The 25,784-nt window shown below is 40.1% G+C and overlaps 1 protein-coding gene across 1 annotated transcript in view; it reads left to right on the forward strand.

Annotated features, from left to right (window-relative positions):
* The window catches only part of LOC137133296 (titin-like), a 199,909-nt gene that overhangs the window by 83,716 nt on the left and 90,409 nt on the right, over positions 1-25,784 (forward strand). Inside the window, exons 94-128 of the mRNA XM_067516776.1 lie at positions 55-99; positions 437-2,074; positions 2,526-2,576; positions 2,693-3,088; positions 3,218-3,496; positions 3,831-4,100; positions 4,214-4,353; positions 4,443-4,569; positions 5,670-5,936; positions 6,076-6,342; positions 6,603-6,866; positions 7,114-7,253; positions 7,483-7,609; positions 7,792-8,058; positions 8,252-8,518; positions 8,836-9,102; positions 10,208-10,347; positions 10,425-10,551; positions 11,967-12,109; positions 14,506-14,629; positions 14,956-15,222; positions 15,421-15,518; positions 15,609-15,777; positions 17,102-17,371; positions 17,507-17,773; positions 18,802-19,080; positions 19,934-20,342; positions 20,928-21,052; positions 21,137-21,403; positions 22,244-22,513; positions 22,900-23,199; positions 24,069-24,371; positions 24,486-24,673; positions 24,957-25,071; positions 25,458-25,745. Coding sequence (XP_067372877.1) covers positions 55-99; positions 437-2,074; positions 2,526-2,576; positions 2,693-3,088; positions 3,218-3,496; positions 3,831-4,100; positions 4,214-4,353; positions 4,443-4,569; positions 5,670-5,936; positions 6,076-6,342; positions 6,603-6,866; positions 7,114-7,253; positions 7,483-7,609; positions 7,792-8,058; positions 8,252-8,518; positions 8,836-9,102; positions 10,208-10,347; positions 10,425-10,551; positions 11,967-12,109; positions 14,506-14,629; positions 14,956-15,222; positions 15,421-15,518; positions 15,609-15,777; positions 17,102-17,371; positions 17,507-17,773; positions 18,802-19,080; positions 19,934-20,342; positions 20,928-21,052; positions 21,137-21,403; positions 22,244-22,513; positions 22,900-23,199; positions 24,069-24,371; positions 24,486-24,673; positions 24,957-25,071; positions 25,458-25,745 — 8,961 coding nt within the window. The remainder of the gene's footprint in view (positions 1-54; positions 100-436; positions 2,075-2,525; positions 2,577-2,692; positions 3,089-3,217; positions 3,497-3,830; positions 4,101-4,213; positions 4,354-4,442; positions 4,570-5,669; positions 5,937-6,075; positions 6,343-6,602; positions 6,867-7,113; positions 7,254-7,482; positions 7,610-7,791; positions 8,059-8,251; positions 8,519-8,835; positions 9,103-10,207; positions 10,348-10,424; positions 10,552-11,966; positions 12,110-14,505; positions 14,630-14,955; positions 15,223-15,420; positions 15,519-15,608; positions 15,778-17,101; positions 17,372-17,506; positions 17,774-18,801; positions 19,081-19,933; positions 20,343-20,927; positions 21,053-21,136; positions 21,404-22,243; positions 22,514-22,899; positions 23,200-24,068; positions 24,372-24,485; positions 24,674-24,956; positions 25,072-25,457; positions 25,746-25,784) is intronic.

A 25,784-nucleotide genomic window follows, 5' to 3' on the forward strand; every position in this document is an offset into this window, starting at 1 on the left:
TATCACTAATTACATGGCCTAATTAATAATGTTTGAACTATACCTCCATATTAGATGAAACCAAGGGACCCGTTGAAGCACCAGGAGGAGTCAAGAAAGGTAGGAGCTTTAATTACCACTTAATCTGTCGGTTCATACAGAACACATTACCTCACAGGATTGAATCAGTGGCCTGATTTTGGAATTTTCAATATCAACCAGTGCCCCCAAATCTAAAACCTTCACCCAGTTCACACCTGATTTCAATTCAGGGTGTGCACTTTGTTCTATTAATGTTGTCTTTGTCCTTTGTTTTTAAGTTGTTTTTGAATAAGATTTATAATAAAATTATTATGCTCTTTGTATTTATGTATTTATGTTACAGATTTTTGTGTTTATATGTGTTGGTGATGTCAGTTAAGTGTCAATAAGTAATGTCAACACTTTGCTGCCTCAGAAACTGTTCTGCCCAAAAAAGGTCAAATGCATATAGAAGAGGATGGAACGTTTGAGATTCCCACCTTGATAAAAACAACCAGAGTCATGAGGGAAGTGGAAGAAGAGCAGGAGATTATCAAACTGAAGAAGATCCCATCAGTTCCACCTAAAGAGGCAGAAGAAGAGGAAAAACCTCAGAAGGTCACCAAGACCACTGTCATTGATTTTGAGGAAATGGTGTATGAAGAAGAGGCTGTTGAGATGTCATTTGCCACCAGGAGACCTGTGGAGGAGAGGATGCCTCGAGAAAAAACAGATGTTAAAAAGCCTGAAATTATTAAACCAAAAGAAGAAGAACTAAAAGAGGCTCCTAAAGATGTATGGACCCGCCAGAAACCCATGACAAAAGATGAGAAACCAGAAGATAATATTTTTTTGAAGAAAACTGGGAAAGCACCAAAGGCAGAGGAACCAGTCCCTCTTGATACAGCTTTGAAAAAAGTAAAAAAATTGCCTTCAGATGAAGTGGAACCGGAAGTAATCCAATTAAAACCATTCGAGAAGCCTGTTAAACCAGTAGAAGATTCAGAGAAGGAAAAAAAGAAAAGGCCAGATAGGGACACTGTACCTTTCCACAAGGGAGAGAGGATCCCTAGGGAGGTAGAAACCAAAGAACCTCCTAAGAAACCTGAGAAAACCCCTCCAGAGGTAAAGGAACCACCAGCCAAGGTGCCAAAGCCAGCAGATAAAAAGAAAACTCCAGAGAAAGAGCCTGAGGAGGTCAAAGCACCCACCAAGATGAAGAAAGTACCGACACAGGAACAAGAGCTAGAAAGTGTCAAGCTTAAGTCATTTGTCAAACCTACCAAAGAGGCTCCAGAGCCTGAGAAGAAACCACCAGAAGAGAAAGAGAAAAAGCCAACTGATGATCTGCAGAGTCGTCGCATAAGTCTAGATGAAAAACCAAAAGATAGAGAACCAGAGGTTCTACCAAAGAAACATCAGTTTACAGAAGCTCCAGAGAAGAAACTGGAGAAGCACAAAGAGCTAGAAGTATTTCCAGTTGAAAAAAAGGTGTCTCCTTTGCCGGCTTCTGTTAAGGAACATGAGAAGGTTTCTGAAGAGCCCAAACCTCTTCAATTGAAGAAAGGAGTTATACCCAAGAGGGCAGAGGAGAAAGAAGAAGTGGCTCTGAAGCCTGTGGAGAAGCTCAAGCAGGTTCAGCTGAAAAAGACACCATCTCCTAAAGTTGATAAGCTCAAAGAAGCAGAAGCCATCCCTGTTGACAGGAAGCCAAGTGTTGACAAACTCAAAAAGGTTTCTAAACCTGTTTCACCAAAGGACTCGGTGTCTTATGAAAAAGTTCCAAAAAAGCCATCACCAGAAGAGAAAAAGGTTGCAGAAACAGCAAAGCCCAGCATAGAAAAGGTTCCCCTGGCAAAGGAGGTCTCCCCTGGAGCTGTGCAGATGAAGAAAGTTGCCACCCAGCCAGAAGAAGAAGTATTTGAAGAGGAATTTGAAGCTGAGGAAGAGGGCGAGCAGGAAGAAGAGGAGGCTTGGGGCTGGGAGCTCGTTCCCCGGGACAGTTACGGCTCAGAGGACTGGGAAGGTGAAGAAGAAGAAGGTGCTCTGGAGGTTCCAGGAGTGACCAGGAGAGGTGAGATGGTAGCAGCCCCAACATGTTGGGTGACGACCAAGAAAACTCCTTCCTTCATGACCTCAGTAATCTTTTCCATTCCCACCATCATGCCTCCATCTAAATCATCTTTTCCTCATCGTATCTTAAGTGTGATGTGATTTACGCCATCTTTTTCCTGTATTTATGTTAAAAATCATTTTATGTGCTGAACTGTCTGTAGCTTTCTGTCAACATTTGTCAGTCTGGCATTTCATATCATGCCAATATCATCAGTCCAACATGTGTTCATGCCATCATTACATTTTGTGTTTTTTTATTTCCTACATATTTCATCATCATTATTTAATAACTTTGCCTCAACAATCATTCCATACCTCCCTATTCATTTTAGGCAAATATCTCCTCACCATGGCATGTTTGACTAAAATTATTTCTGTGCAGCAAATTCATTTTGAATGTTTCTGAACAGAGGGACAACCAGCAGAGGAAGACGGAAGAGGTAGAGGTAGAGGGCTGAAACGTAAGTGTTACTAACGCTCTGTATTAAAATCGTATTATGGTCTTCATCTTGTGTGGTGAAGCAATACAGTACTTGAAATTCAAATATAAACTGAATATTTTCAAATTGTATTGCAGCTAAACTGACCCCATCCCCTGGAGAAGGCAGGGGCCGTGGTCTGAGGCCTGGAGGAAGAGGCCCAACACCACCAGAGGAACCTTTTGGGGGATTCAAGCTTAAACCTGTAACTCTTAAGTTCATCAAGAAGCTTCAGGACATTGTGTTGCAGGAGGCTGAGTCTATTGGCTCATCTGCTGTATTTGAGTGTGAGGTCTCACCTTCCACTGCCATCACGTCATGGATGAAAGATGGCAGTAACCTGCGTGAAAGCCCTAAACATAAGTTCACATCTGATGGCAAAGATCGCAAGTTAAACATTATTGATGTCCAGCTGTCGGACACCGGTGAATATACTTGTGTGGCCAAGAATGCTGGCAAGGAAATATCATGTACAGCCAAGCTTATTGTAGAAGGTACTTTTTTCCCTCTCTTTAAAATATCTTTAAAATCTGGTTTCTGAAAATATCACCAAAAATACATGATGCCCTCCTCAACAATTTAAAATAGTTTAAAATTTTAAAATTGTTTTCATGTATTGTCAGAACTGCCTGTTAAATGGATCAAAGAGTTGGAGGAGGAGACGTCCGCTCTGAAGGGTCAGCCTCTATACATAACGTGCGAGTTGAACAAAGAGAGAGACGTCACATGGAAGAAAAATGGCGAGGTCCTGAATAAAAAGGAAAACAAGATTCAGATCAATATCATTGGCATGCAGCATGCTGTAACAATCCAAAACACCACAGAAGACGATGCTGGTGCTTACTCGTGTGAAGTGTCCGGTCAGGAGGAGGTCAAGACCACAACAAATGTAAAAGTGACTGGTAAGCTTTATGCACTGTACATACACTACACATACTGGTGCATTTACAGTAAATTAATGTTTATTAGAATAGATAAGAGTAGCTTGTTTGGACTGTGAGTTTTCACCTTATGTGTCTATAGCAGTATCTTTAGACTGTTCTCAGCAATACTATACATCTTATTGTCCAGAACAAATATGTCACCGAATGTTATGTAGTATAATTGGCACAGTAATTACTTCAAACTACCAAAGGCTCTGACAAATAATTGAACTTAAATAAACCACTGCTCAGCCTGTTTTACTCAAATTGAGTTTTTAATGGTGCAAAAAACACTACTGTTTAACTCTAACAGAAATCATCAAAGATTGGATTGTGAAACCATTGAGAGACCAGCATGTGAAACCAAAGGCCAATGCTACATTTAAGTGCGAGCTCTTTAAGGACACCCCCAACTGGAAGTGGCTCAAAGGAGAGAATGAAGTCACTCCATCTGACAAGGTTGAGATCAAGAAGGAGGGAAAGGAGCTAACACTCACCATTAAGAATTGTAAGCCTGATGACGTAGCAGAATATGCCTTGGAGGTGGAAGGACGGCTCTACACTGCCAAGCTAACTCTAGGAGGTATATCTTTCTGCCAATTCGCTTTTGTTTTGACCTTAGCTCCTCATAACATTTATTTTATCCTTCTATCATTTATTCAATGTTTGTAAGTACTAATACAGCCTGTTTCTTAGAACGGGAGGCTCAGATCCTGAAGCCTCTGGCCAGCATTGAGGTGACTGAGAAGGAAGATGCCATGTTTGAGACAGAGATCTCTGAGGAGGATATTCCTGGGGAGTGGAAGCTGAAAGGAGAGGTTTTGACCAGATCCCCAGTAAGACTGGATTTTTCACATATTTCTAGTTTATATCTGTTTAATTTCACTACCTTTAATATTAAAATGTACTGTAATGTATTCACTAGATGTGCGACATCCAAATGGATGGTGGGGTGCGTAGGCTTACACTTAAAAACTGCCAGTTGGATCAGGCTGGAGAAGTGTCCTATCAAGCTCTGAATGCCTTAACCAGTGCAATGCTGAATGTCAAAGGTAAGAAATACTCTGGTATCTAGAAGCTGATTTCCAACATATGATGTTAGGATTTAGTTATAACAATAAAGGTGTAAGGTCCGTGTTCAAAAAATAAAGCTGTATAGCAAGTGAGAGCAGACCTTAGATCTTTATTTATTAGGGCTGACCAGTCAAATCCATCATTTGCACTGTTTTTTGAAACTCTGTGCAGCTCCGGATGAAAAGCAACAGCTTTCATGTGGGATCCCAGCATATTCCAGTTGTAAAAAAATGTGTCCTGTTTGTTGTTTTATTGTCATTCTGGTCAGTGGAAAGTGTAAAACTTAGTAATTGTCCTGTCAGATTTGACATTTGTTCAAAAATGTGTAACAATGTCAGTCAAATGTATGTTTGTCTGTGTATGGTTAATTGTTTTATGTTAAGGGTAAGTACAGTGGCCAGTACTCTTCACACTTCATGTTCATGGATAGATCACTTCATCAGATCTGAAATCACAAAATATTGTAATTTAGATTGTTAGATTTAATGTTAAAATAGCAGGAAACCATTGATTTATACCAGCCATCACAGACTGAGGGTAGCTGATGAGGACATGGAAAAGAACCAAGAAGACAAAGGGCCTGAAAAATGTACGTTCTGTTTGCATCCCAACAAAACATCTTTCGCATTTGATGCCAACTGAACAAGATGGTGGATCCTGTAAGAAACATTGTGGTGGTTTAAACATAAAGAAGGCTTGTTACCAGAAGATTCCTTTATTCCTTGATGCCTTGATGACAGCAGCATTGCCTTTATTACATGGGGTCAGTCAGCGCCATGCTCGAAAGTAGACTGAACATTTCAACACTCCTAGAAATGTGAAGTGAAATCAGTTTTCTCAGATGACCTGGACAAATTGAAGATGTCTATAATAGGTTTGCTGTACCATAACATGGAATGAGCTGTGTATACCACCAGTGAACTGCAATATAGGTAGCATAAGCAAAGCCCCTGTTTTATGTCAGTAGCCCCTGAACAGTAGCATTAATTCATGTTCATGGTAAACTGGCGACTGGTGTGCTGTTGCTGTGTTTTGTTGTGTTGTTGATGTACTGTACCTGTGTCACTTTTCAAACCAGAAATCGAAATGGATTTTGTTGTCCCACTGAAGGACGTGATTGTCCCTGAAAAGAAACAGGCTAAGTTTGAATGCACCATAACGAAGGATGTCTCAAAGGTCTTGTGGTACAAAGGGGCGGACATTATCACCCCAGATCAAAAGTATGACATCATCAGTGACGGAAAGAAGCACATGCTGATTATAAACTGCTGTGAGTTTGATGACGAAGATGAATATACGATTGAGGTTTTGGGAAAAATGTCAACAGCCAGACTCACAGTGGAGGGTAAGTGCTGGACCTGCGTTTCTGGAAATAACTAGCAGAACCCAGAGCCCTAACTCTATTGCTATGATTGTATTCATTGAGTTGGTTGTTTCTTTTTTAAACTAACTCAAATGAATATGCTTTGCTAATACAACTGTAGGTATCAGGCTCAAATTTATCGCACCGATAAAGGACCAAACTGTGAAGGAAGGTACAACAGCTCGGTTTGAGGTGGAGCTCTCTCATGAGAATATCCCAGTCACCTGGTACAGGAACGATTCTAAAATTCACCTGAGCAGAACGGTGTTGACTCACATAGACGGAAAGAAACACGCTCTAGAAATAAAGGAAGTGACTTTAGATGATACTTGCCAAATTAAGGCTGAGGCCAAAGGAATTCCTTCCATGGCCAACCTGACAGTCATAGGTAAAACAACATCAGACTTTCTCTTCTCCACAGCCAGTGTCTTGTCCTCTTACCCTATCCTGTCCTGTTTATACAATTCATCTATGTCAATTTTGTGAGTGCAGTTCCAAAAACCAGGTTAAATGTTATTTGTATTTTTGTTTGTAAAAAATCATTTCTATGTTGTGCATTTGTTATTGTCCTGTGTTTGTCTTGTCTCTTATGCAATATATGTGTTGTATATGGCAATGTAGAGTCACCTAAAACTTTCCACATTGCAGAGGGCGATGCATACTTCACAGTTAAGCTGCAGGACTACACTGCAGTGGAAAAAGACAAAGTGGTTCTAGATTGCGAGCTCAGCAAAGACGTGGATGTCATGTGGTATCACAACGAGTCCGAAATCAAGGCCTCTAAGATGGTGGCCATTAAAGCCGAGGGCAAACGCAGAACCCTCGTTATCGACAAAGTTGGTGACAAAGACAAAGGACAGTATGTTTGTGATTGTGGAACAGACAAAACGACAGCAACTCTTCACATTGAAGGTAATAGAATTTGGTATTAGTTTTTTAGACAATTGTATGCCCTCTTAAGCTCATCTTTCAGAACCTCCCCCTAAGAACACCTAATGCCGCATCGACCCATTTCATTTTCCTTTTTTGTTCACTCAATGCACCACTTAACTTTATCTTAGCAACGGTCTGTTCGTCTTTCTACTTATACTGTACAGTATTTGATTTATACGAGTTAGTTTTGTTGTATGTCTATTTTGTCCCCTCTCTTAAACGTCAGCTCGCCACATCAAGGTGGTTCGACCCGTGTATGGAGTTGAGGTGTTTGACGGAGAGACCGCTCGATTTGAGGTCGAGCTTAGTGAGGATGATGTCCATGGCCAGTGGAAACTGAATGGAGAGATCCTCAGTCCATCTGCTGTATGTGTTATTAAATACAACTCTGACATTTTCTTTTACTCTTTTACCCATTGTTTCATTTAATTTCTTAAAAAAAACAATCTACATTTGGAACGCGGATGATGCCCTGTCGGGGCTAAGATATGAAGTCTGAGTGTTGGATTGAAAGAAGATTGACCATGTCCCAGTTCTGATTGCTTTCTGAGTTCTTATTTTTGCTAAAGTACTGGAGTTTTTTGACTGTCTGCAGGACATTGAGATTGTGGAGGATGGTGCCAAACATACTTTGATCTTGTACAACTGCAAAGTGCCTCAGACCGGTGAGGTGGCATTTACTGCTGCCAACGCGAAGTGTTCTGCTAACCTGAAAGTGAAGGGTGAGCTTTCACTTCAGACTACCTTCTTGCACAAAATCTTAACAAATTTTACATGAGACTGCACCCAAGTAATCTTTTCTGCTTCATTTTTTGTTTTTTAAATCTTTCATCAACCAACCCCAAACTCAACTGAGCAATCTACTCATGGCTTGAAATTTATTTTAATCTGTTTGACTTAACAGAGCTCCCAATTTCATTCATTACACCTCTGGCTGACGTACACGTGTACGAAAAGGATGAGGCCAAATTTGAACTGGAAATTTCTAGAGAGCCCAAAAGCTTCCGTTGGCTGAAGGGATCTCAGGAGTTGTCAAATGATGACAAATATGAACTTCTGGGGGAGGGAAAGAAATACACTCTTATTGTCAAATCTGCCAGATATGAAGATGAAGGCAAATATATGTTTGAGGCAGAAGATAAGAGGACATCTGGAAAACTGATGATCAAAGGTAAAGAGTGTCAAAGCACGTCAGTTTGATTAGATAGGAATGGTGTGATGTGTACATCATGGCTAAACCTCATATGGTGTGTAAATGGTGTAAGTGTAAAAATGGTAATCTTCTGGATACTTCATCACCATGATAATCTTCACTTTAGTTGTTTTCTCAACTTTATTCCAACATATTTATAATTTCTTGTCAGGTATTCGCCTTGAATTTATTAGGCCAATTAAAGATGTGACTGTGAAGGAACGTGAAACTGCAGAGTTCAGCGTTGAACTCTCTCATGAAAAGATCCCGGTTGTCTGGTACAAAAACGACATCCGTCTGCATCCCAGCAAGGTGGTGCACATGTTTGAGAACAGGAAAGTCCACATGCTGGCCTTCAAGGAGGTCACCATCGATGACACCTCCATGATCAAAGTTGAGGCCATGGGCAAGACATCAGAGGCAATGCTCACAGTGCTCGGTTAGTGCTATTTCATAGAAGGATGCATTTATTTTCCACACAGAACCTAAAGTGTCAAAGGCAGGATTACAGAAACTATGGGATCATGGTCTATAGTCCCAGAAAAAATCAATTTCTACATTGGTGACTTTTTACCCCCTCCTATGGTTTCCCTTGGTTTTATTTTTAAACAGTTTTAGTTTATTCTTTTTTGTTCAAATAAGAAATACATTCAAGGTTCTAGAAAGTTATTATGCCTGTGCTGGAGAATAGATTTACCAGTTTTATGTGGTTTTCAACATCGATTTTATTTGGTTATCACTGGGGTCTTCTTGCAGAGGGCGACCTGTACTTTACAGTGAAGCTCCAGAATTACACCGCCGTCGAGAAGGATGAGGCAATTTTATCCTGTGAGCTAAGCAAAGCTGCCAGCGAGGTCAGATGGTTCAAAGATGGTATCGAAATATGTCCCTCCAAGAACATTGTCTTCCAATCAGATGGCAAGAAGCGCATGTTGGTCATCAAGAGGGTGACAAAGAGCAACATGGGAGTATATACCTGCGACTGTGGCACCGATAAAACCACAGCACACCTGAACATCGAAGGTAATACCTGCAGCGATCCGGTAACTTCCCAGATCCTGCAGGAACAGAGCTTTGTCACCGTCGTTCACTGAAATCCAACCTGTCTGTGCCAGTGGTCATCACCTCCATCACCTCTCATTCTGAATGTTTGTAGTGTCTGGAACTTGAGGATAATCCAACCCTGTTCATCATCCTAAGTGTATATGTCAACACCAGTGGGGACAGAAAAATATTGTGTTATTATCCCTTCTCAGATGGTTATATTAGGGTTCATATACATGATATTCCTTTGTCCATTTTTATGGTTTGACCTTTCTCTGTATTTTTCAAATCATTATTCTACAGCTAGTTAACAGATGTGCTGTAGAAAACTACACAAATACAACAATACTGAAACAAAAAATCCAAACAGGAATTACAGATCATTTTTATGAAACATGTTTTTAACATTTTTTTTTTTTTGTACTTAAAGTTTCAATAATAAAGTGTCAATAATAATTTTTGATCATATAATCAGAAAGCTCCAAGCAGCCTTGCTGATCTTTTGGCCAATATTTGATTATTGTACTGCTATCATTTGTCATAATGGTAACATATGAAAATTGTAATATTAATTTACATTTTACAGTTGCAAAAACATCAATGACAATTACAATGAAATTGTAATGATCTACAGAATATTAGTTTACCATTAATTTTATATAATGTTGCTGTAGTTACTACTAACAATAACAGAATTAGTACGGATATTAAAATACTACTACTAACATTGTTGCCCTATAGTATATACACTTTTAAAGGTTCAGGGTTTAGGTTCAAGGTTCTGGTTCTGTCCCAGGAACATTGTTCTGATTAAACCATTATCCACTCATTAATAACTCAGTTTAAATGCTTCAGTGGAACTGATGATAAGGTTGGGTTATTGTCAAGAGTTAAATTAAGATGTTCTGCTTTTGCAAAAACTGTAAGTTGCTCTGAATGAGAGCAACAGCTCTTTGCCTGTCAAATGCCATCCTCAATTATTCATCAGACACCATTTCTCTGTATTTCTTTTGATGATCTCTGAGTTTTCAATCAGCTTCACTTTCTGGTTGCTTTTCTCTAATGTCTTACTAAATCTCTGCAGAGCGGGACATCAAGGTTGTTCGTCCACTCTACAGCGTGGAGGTCACAGAGACTGAGACGGCCAAGTTTGAGACAGAGATTTCAGAGGAGGATCTTCATGGCACTTGGAAACTGAAGGGAGAGGCGCTCCACTTGTCTCCTGTAAGATTAAACACTTATAAAACCAGTGTGGGCATCAGAAGAAATTCTTTTAGTCACTGAAGCATGTTTTCTTTCAGGATGTGGAGATCAAAGAGGAGGGAACCCGACACATTTTGATCCTCTTCAACTGCAAAATGGACATGGCCGGAAGTGTGGACTTTGCGGCAGCGAATGCCAAATCTTCAGCTCAGCTCAGGGTCAAAGGTGACAAAACTAACACTGACATGCACTGACAGACAGTTTGTGAAAACACTTTTTAGCAGTCGGCTCAATATCCTGAAGCTCTGAAGGGAACTGTAGCATTCCTTCAGGGAATAACAGCCCCATACTGATCCAATAAATCTGCAGCAAATTAAATCATTAAAAAAATATTATTCATGTTGTAGGAAGTGTTAAAAAGGGATTTTCACACTAAAATAGAGCAGCTGTCAGGAGTAAGTAAAGGAGTTTTCAAGCTCATACAAAGTGAAAACAGAGATAAAATTGTTCATTAGCTTAAAGTAGGTTTGAGAGTTGTCCAGTACAAACAGCATATGATCTGATGTCATATATATTCTGACCTCAGCATTACCTACAGAAAACAAGCTATTCTGATTTTGTCTTTCCTTCAACAAATGAAAACAGTTCTATCTTCAGGCACATTGGAAAACGACTTTATTTCAGTAAAGGGGATTTATATCCACACCAGTCTGGTCCAGTCAGATAAGGAGAGCACCCACTTTTCATCTGTAATGCTCAACATTTATTTTGCCAGATATTGTTCAGAAAAGGTTTGAGGCCGTAAAGCTTCAAATTTAATGACGCATCTGAAAATGAAATTAATTGGATCAGAGAATCATTTCTTTTCTGAATGAACTAAAATATCCTCACCTGTTTAGGATGTCCTTTTAGAAACCCAGAGTCCTAATTTCTATGCAGGGATCAAGTTTGCAGGCAGAAGTAGATTATGACTGGTAAGTCTTTGGACTGACAACTCATGAAATACATAAAGTCCAGCTCTCTGTCACAGGGGCTGCCAGATCCTTTTAACTGGCTGTTAAGGGGCATTAATTCAGGCATGTGAAGAAGCCAGTTGTAAATAGTTGATATGGATTGTTAATCCAAACTGACATCGTGGACCCAACATGGATTCGGCCCAAAGCAACGGTTACATGTCGGCCTTATGAAACAGATGGCATCTGAACCTTGATGTTGGGTAACTGCTGTGAAGAGCTCCACATTCTCATTTTCCTGGAATAATGCACACTGGTGATTGACAGAAGCAGATTTGAAGTGGGCTCTAAGCCAATCTGGCCCCTTGGTTATTTTAGAAGCCACATGCCTTATCTAGAGCAGGTCTGCCGTGATTGGCAGGGGGGTAGGACGCGACCCCGTCTCTCACTGGTTTGCACCGATCATATACATCTGACACCAGGTCGTATGTTAATTAGTTCAGCCCCCAGTGCCAAATCCCAGGGTGGCTGGCTTCAGTTATCCTGAGGGCTTCCAGCGGCCTGCCTTCAGCTTAACCACACCATGAGGATTAGCCACTGAGCATACCCCTTTTTTGTCTGGGATTTATTTGGATCTAGTGATTGGTGATTTGGGGGGTCTAACCATGTCTTCTCCTCAATCAAAAGCCCGAGTGATCAGCCTGGCAAGGCCTCTGAAGGATGTCACTGTGACTGCTGGAGAGACCGCCACCTTTGAGTGCGAGCTGTCATACGAAGGCATCGCTGTTGAGTGGTTCCTGGAGGGTACTAAGCTGGAACCAAGTGACAGAGTAAGTCCCATCACACTATTTCTGCACCACACACTAGAGTTTACTTCCTGAAAGAGTGTAATGTAGTGTAATGGTTCTGGTTTAGGGCCTGTGTTTCCCTCTCTTTCTCTATACAATGTTAAGTTTCCTTAGCACCAGGCAGGTCCAACTTCAGTCTGTCTTCATATAAGGGTCTGCTGCTGGGGTTTCAGGATTCCAGCTCAGCATTCGATCCTGGTTTTGAGATAACGCAGGCAGGAAAACCTTTCTGCCCTGCAAGCGTTTCAGCAGGGTTATTTTTAACAGCTGCAGGAGGTTGAGGCACAGGGCAGTTGGCAACAGCAGCTATTTCACAGCTTCAGCTTTAAAATCACACAATGTGCCTTAAATGTTTGTGCTTGTGTTTAAACCACTGCAGTGTTCACCGCAAAAATAAAAAGGTCTGGGTGTGGGACCAGGCCCCCAACAAATAGTGTTGTTTGATTATCAGATGTAACTGGAGAACTCTGAGGTTTCCAAGACACATGATCTCGCTCAGGGTTGTGCAAGTGCGATTTACTCTGTGTTACATATTCAACATGAGTGGAGGTTCACACGCAACAACTGTTTCAACAACTCTCCGAAAAAGTCACGACTTGTCTGGTAGTTTAGGTTTAGGGTTAGGGTTAGGGTTTCTTTGATTAAATCAACTATCGAAGTGTTGGTTATTAGGCCTTTTATACCGACTATGTTCACACAGTAGTTTTCCGAGAAATCTCATAAACGATAAGTCAGAAAATAATTTATTTTCTTTGTAACAAATTGAGAACTCAGAAGGAATTTATTTACAGCAAGACTGGTATTATTGTCCATAATCAACATGACAATGTAATTAGATACTGATAAACGTAACTAAAGACTCTGATTATTAAAAATCACAGCTGAATCTTAATAAAAAGAGTTTCATAGTTTAAAATAATGACAACAACAATTTTAAAGACAACTGTAAATGTAACCTTGTCTTAGTTTATGTTTTAGCAAATGTTATTTGGTGACTAATTAGATCATAAAACTGAAGAAAGTGAGCAATAAAAAAAAACAGCTCAATGCTAAATAGCTCATCCCCCAAACTGTTTTCATCAGAACTAATCTGAGTTTAACATTTATTTTAAAAATCCTACCAGCATCGTAAATGGTCTGTCTGCAGACCTTTATTCTCTTTAACACGTTTGTTTTACTCAGTCAAGCTCAGTTTCTGTTCTCAAGTCAATAGGAAAAATTAATCTGTAAATGGTTAAAAATCTGCTCAGCAAAATAGTGTCTCATAATTGAGCTTTAAAATCAATACAAGAAATACTTTGACTTTAATGATCTTTAATGATAAGTGCTTCAGCCTCACAGCTAGAAGGTTCCCGGTTCGAATCCACCTGCCAGCTGCAGTCTTTCTGTGTAGAGTTTGTAGAGTTTACATGTTCTCCCCGTGCTTCTGTGGGTTTCCTCCAGTTTCCTCTCACAGTCCAAACTTATGCATGTTAGGGAAACTAGTAAGTCCATATTGACTGTAGGTGTGAATGTGAGTGTGAATGGTTGTCTGTCTATTGGCCCTGAGACCGACTGCAGATCTGTCCAGGGTGGAACCTGTACCTGGACCAGATAGTCTCCAGCCTTCCACAATCCTGAACACGATAGATGGATGGATCATCTTAGAAGTCTGTTTAATCTTTAAACTTTAAACCTCTCTGACTCTGGAAAGTTATGTTGTAACTGTTTCATGATCTCCCACTCTATGATTACTAAACACGTGGTCAACAATAAAAAACAAAATTGTATTTCTTTAGTTTCAGGACCTCCCCCTGCCTCCTAAGTGGGTTTATGTAGCTGTGGGCTCAGTATCATGTCCAGTCATTAGATGTGTGGTAAAAACAACATCAGGTGTTAGAGGCCATGCAGTTTAAATCAGGGGGAGCAGCTGCCTGCCCATTCATTTTAGCTCTCAGGGTTCAGCTCACTGACAACATCTGAGCTGGAAACCTAAGAATACAAAACTTTACTCTGGATTTTGTGTATTTCGTTACTCGCTTACTTAAAGTAGCTACAGTTATCAGGGAAATGTAACGAAGCAAAGTATATTTATCTCAGAAAAGTAGTGAAGTTAAAGTAACAGGAAATGGAAATAGTCAAGTAGAAATTCCTTTAAATTGTATCTTACTTAAGTAAACGTACTTGGTGAATTTCCATTACTGCCAGAAACATCCAACATTCTGGACTCCATCCATTTTTAAGCTTTTTGCAGGTCCAAACTTGTGTTTGTTTTCTTTAGTTCACTTAACAAGTGGTTAAAGGCAGATAAACGCTTGTTTTTGACAGCCTGTCACACCTGACAGTCAGTGTTCAGGGCAGTTAAACCTGTTTCTCATTTACTCTGTTGACTCTGGCAGGTGGTGTTGAAGGCGGAGGGTAAAGTCCACAGCCTAACTCTGAGAGACGTCCAGCTGAATGAAGCTGGACAAATCAAACTCACTGCAAAAGACTTCCAGACTGAGGCCAACCTCATCGTCAGAGGTAAGAAGGCATCTATTGGTTCTACTGGACTGAGGTCTACTGAGGTCCTCTATTTATAGTGTTCTTGATTTCTCAACTTGATTGGCTTTCAAATGTGTACTGCTGATTCTGTCGCAACACTGTGACATCACTTGTGGACTTGGTTCCATCACATTCCGTTCAATCATGCAGTCTAGTGTAATTGTAATTTTTCTGTTGACATAAGGAATTCAAACCTACACCCCACATATTACACCAGCAGGTGGAAGCTAAATTTAAATCAGAGAAAACAATTCACTTGAATGTTTTGAAACTAAACTGTCTAGAGTGTTTTTGTGTTCTTTCAGAGCCGGCTGTGGAGTTCACAAAGCCTCTAGAGGACCAGACGGTGGAGGAAGAAGCCACAGCCACACTTGAGTGTGAAGTTTCCAGAGAGAATGCAGAGGTACGATGGTTCAGGGATGGCCAGGAAATCCGCAAGACAAAGAAGTACGACTTGATAGTCGACGGTCGAAAGAGAGCGCTGATCATCCACGACTGCACTCTGGATGACTCGAGGACTTATGCTTGTGACGCTAAAGACTTTAAAACCTCCTGCTTCCTTAGCGTTGAACGTGAGTCCAGCTATAGTAAAAAGTTTTAGAGAGTTAAATGTAGGACTCCTCTTTACAGTTAAACATTTGTAAAAGCTAACATTACATATGCTAAACCCTTCATAAAACAAAACATTGACACTCATTCTAAAGCTAAAATTATTGTAAGACATTCTAAATAATACTGGAAATGAGTCTTCTCCTTCTTTATACCCAAAGCTCCACATGTTGAGTTCAGAAAGCCGCTTCATGATGTCGAGGTCAAGGAGAAGGAATCTGCCAGGTTCGAATGTGAAGTCTCCAGGGAGCACGTGAAAGTAAGGATGCTTGCTTCATTTCTTTGTTTGGATTAACAGTGAATAGCCTGAATCCTTTTCTGACACCTCCACCTTTCTGCTGTGTCACAGGTCCGCTGGTTCAAGGATGGAAGTGAAATCAGAAAGGGGAAGAAGTACGAAATTATAGCCCAAGGTCGCGAGCACATCCTCATCATCCACAAGTCTGTGTTTGAAGATGAGGCTGAATACGAATGTGACGCTAAGACGTCAAAATCCTCAGGCATGCTCACCGTGATTGGTAAGCAGGAAAAATCCCAGTCAAGCGTTCAGTTGCTCACACAACTAGAAAGGAGGTTTCTTTCTTCTATTTTATTATTAGAAGAAAGAACTATTTAACATCCTTGCCCTTTTTTTAAAGTTACTGCGATTTAACAAAATCAACAATATCTACCTAACTCAGAAGGGTTAATAAAGAAGTTAAATTTTTTATTTTATTTTTTGTCCTTTTGGCTTATCCTGTGAGTTCAGGGTTGCCACAGCAGATCATTGTCTGCATGTTGATTTGGCACAGTTTTTTATGCCGGATTGGACTGACACTGCATAGGTGGGGAGGGGAATGGGCTGTTAGGAGTTCAGTGTCTTGCCCAGGGTCACTTTGACATATAGCCAGGGCCGGGGATTGAACCACTCACCCTGTGGCCAATGGACGACTGCCTTTACAAACTGAACTACAGCCATCCCTCTAATAAAGAAGTTCCGTCAGGGGTCGCCACAGCGTACCATGTTCCGCACATTGATTTTGCATGACATTTTAGGCCGGATGGCCTTCCTGCTCCAACCCTCCCATTTTATCTGGGCTCAGGATCAGCACCAAGGTTGTCTTTGGCAGCTGGGCGGGGCCACACCTGGTGGGCTGGGACACTATTAGAAAGTTTCCTTCCTAATAGCTGGATAATATCTTAGTAAGAAAAAGGTAATAGAGGTTATATTTTTTTAATAAAATAATAATGTAATATCATGGTAATTACTAAGTAATAACTAGTATTAGCTCGGTATATGCAATGTGTATATCTGGGTTATAAGAGGCTCATCTAAACATAACATGACAGCTCTACAGAGGTGACATCATCTTAAGCCACAGTTGCAGTATACAGTAGCTCATAAACTCTACCCCTTTGTTTTATTAAATATATTACTCCACCATTTTATACCCAAAGTACACCTGTGGATAACGGTATTTATTTTGTGTTCAGTGGGCGTAAACCCTGTGGATTTTTCTCTGTTTCTGCATAAATATGGCTTAAAACCTGGTTAGAGTTTAGGAGATAAAACTAGTTAAAGGGAATCACAATAAAATAATGAGATATAAAATAAATTTAGTCTTTTATTTAGTGTTGAAAATATTTGTTTTTGGTAAAAACATGTAACTTGTCTTACGTCATATTGCAGCAATAACGTAAGTAGCACTGTGTGATTTTCTTTGCTTTTGATGGATATTGATACCATCTGCAACAACTGATGAACATATTTTTTATAATATGTAAAATTCACCAGAAACAATCACACACTTCTCTCCAGTTAAACACCAGACTCTTGATCTGACTGTGTTGATGTGGTTACAGAGGAGGAGGCGAGGTTCACCAAAAACCTGTCCAATGTGGAGGGAACAGAAACGGACAGCGTGAAGCTAATCTGTGAGGTCTCCAAACCCAATGCCGATGTGACCTGGTACAAAGGAGATGAGGAGCTGCCAGAGGGTGGCCGCTTCGAGCAGATTGTTGATGGGAAGAGGAGGATCCTCCTTATAAGGGACCTGAAGATGGCTGACGCTGGAGAGTACAGCTGCAGGCTGAGTCCCAGCATCAAAACCTCAGGAAACCTCAAGATTAATGGTATGAAAAGGAAAATGTTTCCAGATTAAGTATGATGTTTAACTTCAGTTATATATGATTCTTTCAGCTCAGATTAAATAGTAAGTACACTCAGCACCTGAAACACGCTCTAATCTCTGACTTTTCATGTTCCAGAGCTGGCTGCTGAGTTCATCTCCAGGCCTCAGAGCCATGAGGTGGTGGAGGGTGAGAAGGCTGAGTTCACCTGCTCTGTATCTAAGGAGACCTATGACGTCAAATGGCTGAAAGACAACAAAGAACTGGAGGCAGGAGACAAATACCAAATGGTCAGCGAAGGCAAGAGACGAACTCTGGTCATCAGAAACTGCGAGCTCAGTGACGAGGGCGGATACGCAGTGATGATCGGAGCCACCAGAGCCAGCGCCAACCTCACTGTGCACGGTAAGATTGGCCACATCAATTATCAGAATCAGTGATTATTGATCTGGAGTCAGACACTTTTGATTTTTGAGAACTTACAACATAATAAATTAAATATTTAACATAGGTTATAATTTAAACTCTGAAAAGCTGTCATATATTTTAGCTTTGGAGATAATAAGCACCTTATCTTTTTGTTGTGTCTCTGTTTTATTTAACTTTTTCCGTCTTGTATATCATCTTAGGGAAAAGGTTTGATTTTTAATTTGCAAAAACAACATGTGATGGCAAAAGTTTAGTAAAAATTACTGTATAAAAACAATTAATTAAACTAACTATAATTGTTTAGTTTATTATTTAGTTTAAAAAAAGTTAAATTACTTCAATTTCACTCTAAAACGGTCTAAAAAATACAATTGATTTCTGGAATTGTATGTTTTTAGCTTAACTAAAATAAATAACAGAACCTTTAACAAACTCTTCACAGTTTTGTTACATAGTTTTTCAGACTTTATAAAAAATATTTTTATTTATTGTTTTTAAAATGTTTTTACACAAGCTTTTTTTTTGCCTGTTGATCACACAAAAAATTTGTTTTAAATGGTCACTTATTATTATTTCCAATAATTTACTGAGTTTCACAGAGAAAAAGCACAAAATTCAGATTATCGCTATTTGTAAATTATGTTTTTATATTTCTATTTCTTCCATTTTTAGGTGTATTTTTGAGAATAATTTGTGAAACTGCTCAGAACCTTAAGCTGCTCAGAGCTGATAAAGCCATTGGTTATCATTGCACAGCTGTTTGTGTTAGAACAAAAAAGTGAATAGGGAGTAAGAAGCATTAAAAATAAAAACAAAAATGAAAGCAGAAACATCTGCAAGAACCAAACAAAATAATACTGAACTCCAGAGGGTTGATGATCACAAAAAAATCTACATGAGTGCATTGATTTTTCTTGCTTCATATTCTCCCTGATTTCTCTCCACTTCCCACTGAGGCTCAGAGATTTTTGCTCATTAGTATTTCTGACTGTTTGGTCCCACAGAGAAGCTAAAGATATTAACACCTTTGAAGGACACAGAAGCCAAAGAAGGTCAGGAGGTTGTCCTGAACTGTGAGGTAAACTCTGAGGGAGCAAAAGCCAAGTGGCTAAAAAATGAGGAGTTGTTGTTTGAAAGCAGCAAGTATGTGATGGTCCAGAGAGACAATATCTTCTCTCTGAGGATCAGAGATGCCCAGAAAGGAGACGAAGCCAACTACAACATTAACCTGACTAATCAGAGAGGAGAGCAGGCTAAGAGTGCCTGCAGCCTCACCGTCAAAGGTCAGTGATACAGTTTTATTTTATGGTTGGGTGTTTTTGATTTAACAAGTGACAAATATGAGTGAATGTGGCGAGTCAATTATGAAAATAAATCGTTTTTGACCCATTTAGCCACAGAAAAAATAAATAAGTTCTGAGAAGTTTAGCTTTTGCTTATAATATAGGGTTTTTGTCTGAAAAACCTGGTCAAAACAATAAATCCATGAGTTAAATGAATTTGAAAGATTATTCCGTTGTGTTTTTTCTACAAAATGTATGCATGATAAATTGAATCTCAGTAAGTAATTATTTTACTGTATGTTTACCTTCAAATAAACACTGTTATAGTGCAGTAATTACACAGTTTTCACTGAGCTGAAAAAAGAAACAGACCAGAAATACCAAGTTATGGTAAAATCAAACATTCATTGATTTAAAGGACAAACATAACTAGCACCAGGTCTCATGCCCAACTTTTTACCTCTACCTATGCAGATGTACATACAAAACAGCATTTTGTACAAACAGTACAACAGGAAAAAATGCACCCTGCTAAATGGACTCTTGCACATTTACATAATCATCACAGACTAGCTGGTTGTGCTTGGTTGTCCATAGTTTTATCTTACAATTAGAAATCACAGGCTGGAAAAATACATTTTCCTCAGTCAAAGGTCTATTTAATAACAAAACACTGAACAATTTACCACATTTTGTTTGAAATACAAGGATAAAGTAAAGCTGTGTCCATATCCTGTCCTACATTAGAGATCTTTGTTGTTATTCAAAGACCTTTCAGTCTGAACATAAAGCTCTTGCAACGAGTGTGTGTTTGCTTGAACATGTCTTTGAAGAAATGTTTTGTGTTGTTTAGAGGAGAGTATAAGGATCGTGGTCCCTCTGGAGGACATTGACACTCAGGAGAAGAAGACCGTTAGCTTCTCCTGTAAAGTCAACAGGCCTCACGCCACTATCAAGTGGATGAAGGGCGGCAGAGAGATCGCCTTCAACAAACGCATCGTCTATAGAGTTGACAAAGAAAAGCACACACTGACCATCAAAGACTGCACGCTGGATGACGAGGGCGAGTACATGGCTGTGGCCGGGGACAGCAAGTCCACAGCAGAGCTGATCATCAGCGAAGCGCCAACAGACTTCACCACGCATCTGAAGGACCAGACTATCATAGAGTTTGAGGACGCAGAGTTCACATGTCACCTGACCAAGGAGAAAGCCGATGTCAAGTGGTACAGAAACGGAAGAGAGATTAGAGAAGGACCAAGGTAACTGGACATGGAGGGCCCACATTTAAAAATGTATTAACGTCCCAAACATGGTTTACAACTGGCAAATCAGACATTTCACATCTCTATTAGGTTTAGTACATGAAAACCAGCTACTCTGCTCGTGCCATGCAGTGGAAACACTCTAAAACAGTATTTCCAAGCAATTTAATTGGTCTGCATACTGCGTTCTGCTGACAAACTATAGGTAACATATCCCAGGTAAAAATCTCATCATTGTCACAATTCACAAGGTAGCAAACAAAGAAACTATGTTGTAAAAGTTCATGTTAACAATGACGAAAAGCAAAAGAGCTGACTGCCACAGGGTGTAAAGGGACAAGCTTTCAAGTGTGAGGACGTAACACAAACTCAGGTTTTACTGGACGAACAAAGGTGTAAACTTTCTGACTTCCTTCTCTTCCTGACATCGGAAGTAACACTGAACTGTAACCCTGAGCTGTAACCCTGAGCTTTCCATAACCTGAACTTATAAGGCAGAAGGAGGAAACAAAAAGTAGAACATAAAGTTCTTGTTTGTGAAGTTCTGTTCTGGTTTAAACATCCTAGTGTTTATTTTCGCAGATACAAATTTGAAAAAGATGGCAAAATGTGCACCTTACGTATCAAGGAGTGCAGACCTGATGATGAGTGTGAATACGCCTGTGGTGTGGATGAAAAGAAATCTAGAGCCAGGCTTTTCGTTGAAGGTAAGGTGCTTTGAACTGATTTTGTATGACTTGGTTTAGTTCCTGCTTTGGATTTCCTCTTTATGTGTCTCGTCTGTCATGCAGAGATCCCAGTGGAGATCATCAGACCACCACAGGATGTTTCCGAACCTCCAGGCTCTGATGTTGTGTTTGAGGTGGAGCTCAACAAAGACAAAGTGGAAGTGAGGTGGTTGAGAAACAATATGACAGTCATCCAGGGAGACAAATACCAGATGATGAGTGAGGGTAAAATCCACAGACTGCAGGTCTGTGAGATCCGGCCCAGAGACCAGGGAGAGTATAGGGTCATGGTCAAGGACAAAGATGCCAAGGCCAAGCTGGAGCTGGCAGGTGAGAATTCATACTGCAGTGCCCAACACGCCACCACTTTTCCTCTGGGTCTTATTCTTTTAAATATGTCAACTCTTTACAAATACAGCTACAGTATCATCCTGACACCTAAAACATTCCTCTGTGCTCTGTTAACCACCCCCCTGCACCTTTGATGTACAATATGTCAGACAATAATACCACATTCTGCTCCTGGCAGTCACATTTTCAAAAGAAGCACAGTTCTCAATGTTGCCAATTACATAAAAATACTCACTGTCATTTATAGCCGATGTAAGACCATATACTGATGTTTTTTCATAAACTAAAAAGTATCATATCATATCAGTATCAAAAAGTGTCAATATAAAAAAGGCAGGAGTTAGGATTGGTATTAAGTCTCACAGTCCAGCACCTTCTCAGCATCAAACTACAGACAGAAACAGTCATTTTTTGCAGCATAATGTTTGTCAACACTAGCTGGAGGAAGACGGGTGTGGAGCTGTAGAATCGCGGTTACATTTAAACCACCGATAGCTAAACCTTGTTAATAATAGAGAAAGTTGATCACTGTGACTCTGGAAAATATGTTCTGGAGGCAGAGAACCCCTCTGGGAAGAAGATGGCCCACATTCTGGTTAAAGTCTATGGTACCTTATCTCTAGTATCCATAATTATCAAATCTGTTAAATTGAATTTTTTGAAGAGCAGCTGGTGAACATGGTGCAGAAGGGCAGATATTTCAGGTGATGGTGGAGACCACAGAGATAAAACAGAGGGAATACTGGATTGGGATTCATTAGGTTCTCCACAAAAATCACTCCACACAAATCATATTGTTTCCTTCTCTTCCTCCTCCAGCTGTGCCTCAGATCAAGACCACGGACCAGAGCTATGTCACAGACGCTGGGAAGCCCATTGTCATGGCGGTCCCATATAGTGCCTACCCACAGGCCGAGGCAGACTGGCTGTACGGCAACACGAGTCTGCCAAAAGAAAACATCTATACCTCTGCAGACCGCACAGAGTACCGGCTGAAGGACCCCAAAAAGTCAGACGAGGGTCGCTACAAGGTCCTCATCAAGAACAAACATGGAGCGGGAGAAGCATTCATCAACCTGGAAGTTATTGGTGAGTTCTCTAAAAAATTAGCAAAACAGTTTGGTTGTCATGAACACTTTGATTAATCTCTATAAAAAAAAACTCCTTTTTACATACAGTGAGTTTATCATAAAGATGAAAACCTGGATGCTTTATAAACATTTGTCAGTTAATTTTTCCATTCAATCTGTCTTATCAGAGATATTACAAGTTTCCTACTGATACAATATTCAGTCCCACTAAATGCAAATGCTACACTTAAGAGTAAAAAATACAATTTAATACAGTAAGTGTGCTACAGAGAACTGTAGCACACTTAAGAACCGTTCCTCAATGGCAGTAAAGAAACAGGTGACCACAGCCACAATTCAATAATGTTTATGCTATTTCATGCTGAAAGTCTGTCTTTTTTGCAGATGTCCCTGGACCAGTGAAGAACCTGCAGGTGGTTGACACCGCTGACGGTGAGGTCAGTCTGTCATGGGAGGAGCCTGAGAGTGATGGTGGCAGCAAGGTCATCGGCTACATGGTGGAGAGACGTGACGTGAAGCGTAAGACCTGGACTCTGGCCACCGACCAAGCTGAGAGTCCCGAGTACACCGTGACTGGCCTCCAGAAGGAGCCCTTGTACCTGTTCAGAGTCTGTGCACGAAACCGGATTGGCAGTGGACCCAATGTGGAAACCGACAAACCTGTGCAAGCCAAGAACAAGTTTGGTAGGGACCAGGCATCTTTTCTTGATATGTTTATGGCTTTTTAATAGGTTGAAACATAACCCTGGTGCTGCAGTCTATGTACTCAATTATGCTTGTCTTAACTATTATCAACTATTAGACTCCAGTATACTTATTTGACAGCTATAGATTGGTAGCAGTCCATAAGTGTTGTTTTAGATTAATCTAACTAGCAGTGAATAAAATACTTTAAATTAAAGCTCACTAAGCCAATTCTAAATTATCTTTTTTTTAATGGGCCATTCTACTTTTTCACTAATACATTGTTCTGCTAATACGTCTGTTCTCTCTAAGTAAAATGTGAAAAGACTTTTGCTTGTAGCCAGTATTTATGCTACTTTTACTTGAATAAAAGAACTTCTTCCACCATGGTCTGTCAATGAAAATATGACAATGGCATTATTCAGCATATCTCACTATATCTATCAGTAAAAATTACATAAAATAGAAATACTTAAGAAGCTAGGTAAAGTAAAGAACTTGTGCACATTTCTCAATAGTGTGTTGACTTCCCCTGGCTTGACCCCCATAGTAATTCTGTTGATAGTTAATATACATAATTGTGCTGAGACGTTTATATGCATCAATTTCAAATTATTTTTTAAAATACACTTGCATTTGTGTTTTAATTAGTCCTAACATGTGTTTAAATGAAAAAATATGAAACGAGAACAGAGGGGACATGAATTGATCCTTGAGCTACACCTAATTTAGTCTGAGATAAAAACAATAAATAACATTAGACATTTCGGAGTTAGAAACAATTCGGGTTAGTTGTAGCAGCAACACATTTCAGGTTTACAAAACTTTTTCTTACTTTTAAACTTTCTCTCTTTCCTATTTTGTTTTAGATGTTCCTGATGCTCCTCAGAATGTGATTGTGGGAAATGTCACAAAGTTTGGCTGCACTGTCTCCTGGGACTCTCCCGAGTTCGACGGAGGCTCTCCTATCACTTCTTACATCATTGAGCTGCGTGACAGGACGTCGGTGCAGTGGTCGCCTGTCCAGGTGACCAAAGCTGATGAGCTCAGTGCCATCATCAATGATGTCATTGAGAACAAAGAGTACATCTTCAGAGTCAAAGCCGAGAACAAAGCAGGTGTTGGCAAACCCAGTGCTGCCTCTCAGCCTGTCAAGATCATGGATCCCATTGGTGAGTTAGGTGGTGATGAGGACTCTTTACACCTTATAGTTTAGTAAGAAGTGGTTAAAAATTTAAGATGGAAAACAATAATATAAATACAAATGAAAAATTTGTCTTTTGCAGAGCGTCCCAGTCCTCCTCTGAACCTGTCCTGGGAGGACCAGAACAAGAGCTCGGTGCAGCTCACATGGGAGACTCCACTGAAGAACGGAGGTAGTATCATAACTGGATACATCATCGAACGCTGCGAGGATGGAAGCAATAAGTGGCTCCGCTGCAATGCCCGTCTCTGCCCTGACCTCTTCTACAAGGTACAGATAACAGTTCAGAAAAATCAAGATTAGCTGTATCCTGTCAGATCTGTACCTGGGAGGCAATCTGTATTTATTTTCACTGTTAGTAGTGAAAGCACCTTACTGCTTTACAGTAAAATCAATATATATATATATATATATATATATATATATATATTATTTATTTATTTTTTAACCATTTGAGGATTGAAAAATGCATTTTGAGTTAGTTTAAAATCCATAACAATTGCAATGTTTCTCTTAAATTCATTTTAAATCTTGTTTTAATGTTTTATTTTAGGTTTCTGGTCTTAAATATGGAAGCAAGTACAACTACAGAGTGTTTGCAGAAAATGCTGCTGGAGTCTCTGACCCATCCAACATCATTGGACCAATGCTTGCTGATGACCCACACTGTGAGACATGTCTAATGTGTTTGTGTAACACTGAATCTTTAATATTTCAGGAGTGTGTACTGTCTGATAGTTTGAAAGAAAGCAGATTCTTAAAAGAAAAGGATAACAGTCTAAACTTATATAGCGCTTTTCTACCTATTGGTACTCAACGTGCTCTACACTGCTTCTTATTCACCCATTCCCACTCACAATCACACACTGATGGGGGATTGTCACTATTACTTGTGACTGGAGAAGCTGGGGATCGAACCAGCAACTGGGGGATTGGTGGATGACTGCTCTACCTTTCTGCGCCACAATCACCCCAATATTGGTTGAATGTTTAAGTGAAACATTTTTCTCAATGTTTTATATCATCTCCCATAATGCCACTTTCCCTTCTCCAGTTGGCCCAATGTTTGACCTGAGTGCCTTCAAAGATGGCCTTGAAGTGATCGTCCCTCAGCCTCTTACCATTAGAGTGCCCATCACCGGATACCCGGCCCCCATTGCCAAGTGGACCTTTGGAGAGAAGGAGCTGACCAGCGCTGATGAGCGTGTGAGCTTGACGACCAGGCCTTCGTTTGCAGAACTCACGGTCACCCCCAGTGTCCGTCCAGACAAAGGCACCTACACGCTGCAGCTAGAGAATGATGTGACATCTGTCTCTGGAGATATAGACGTCAATGTCATCGGTGTGCATTGTTTTATAATCCAGAACAAATCTGAGAAGA

The sequence above is a fragment of the Channa argus genome, chromosome 9, assembly GCF_033026475.1.
Source record: "Channa argus isolate prfri chromosome 9, Channa argus male v1.0, whole genome shotgun sequence".
Lineage (NCBI taxonomy): Eukaryota > Metazoa > Chordata > Actinopteri > Anabantiformes > Channidae > Channa > Channa argus.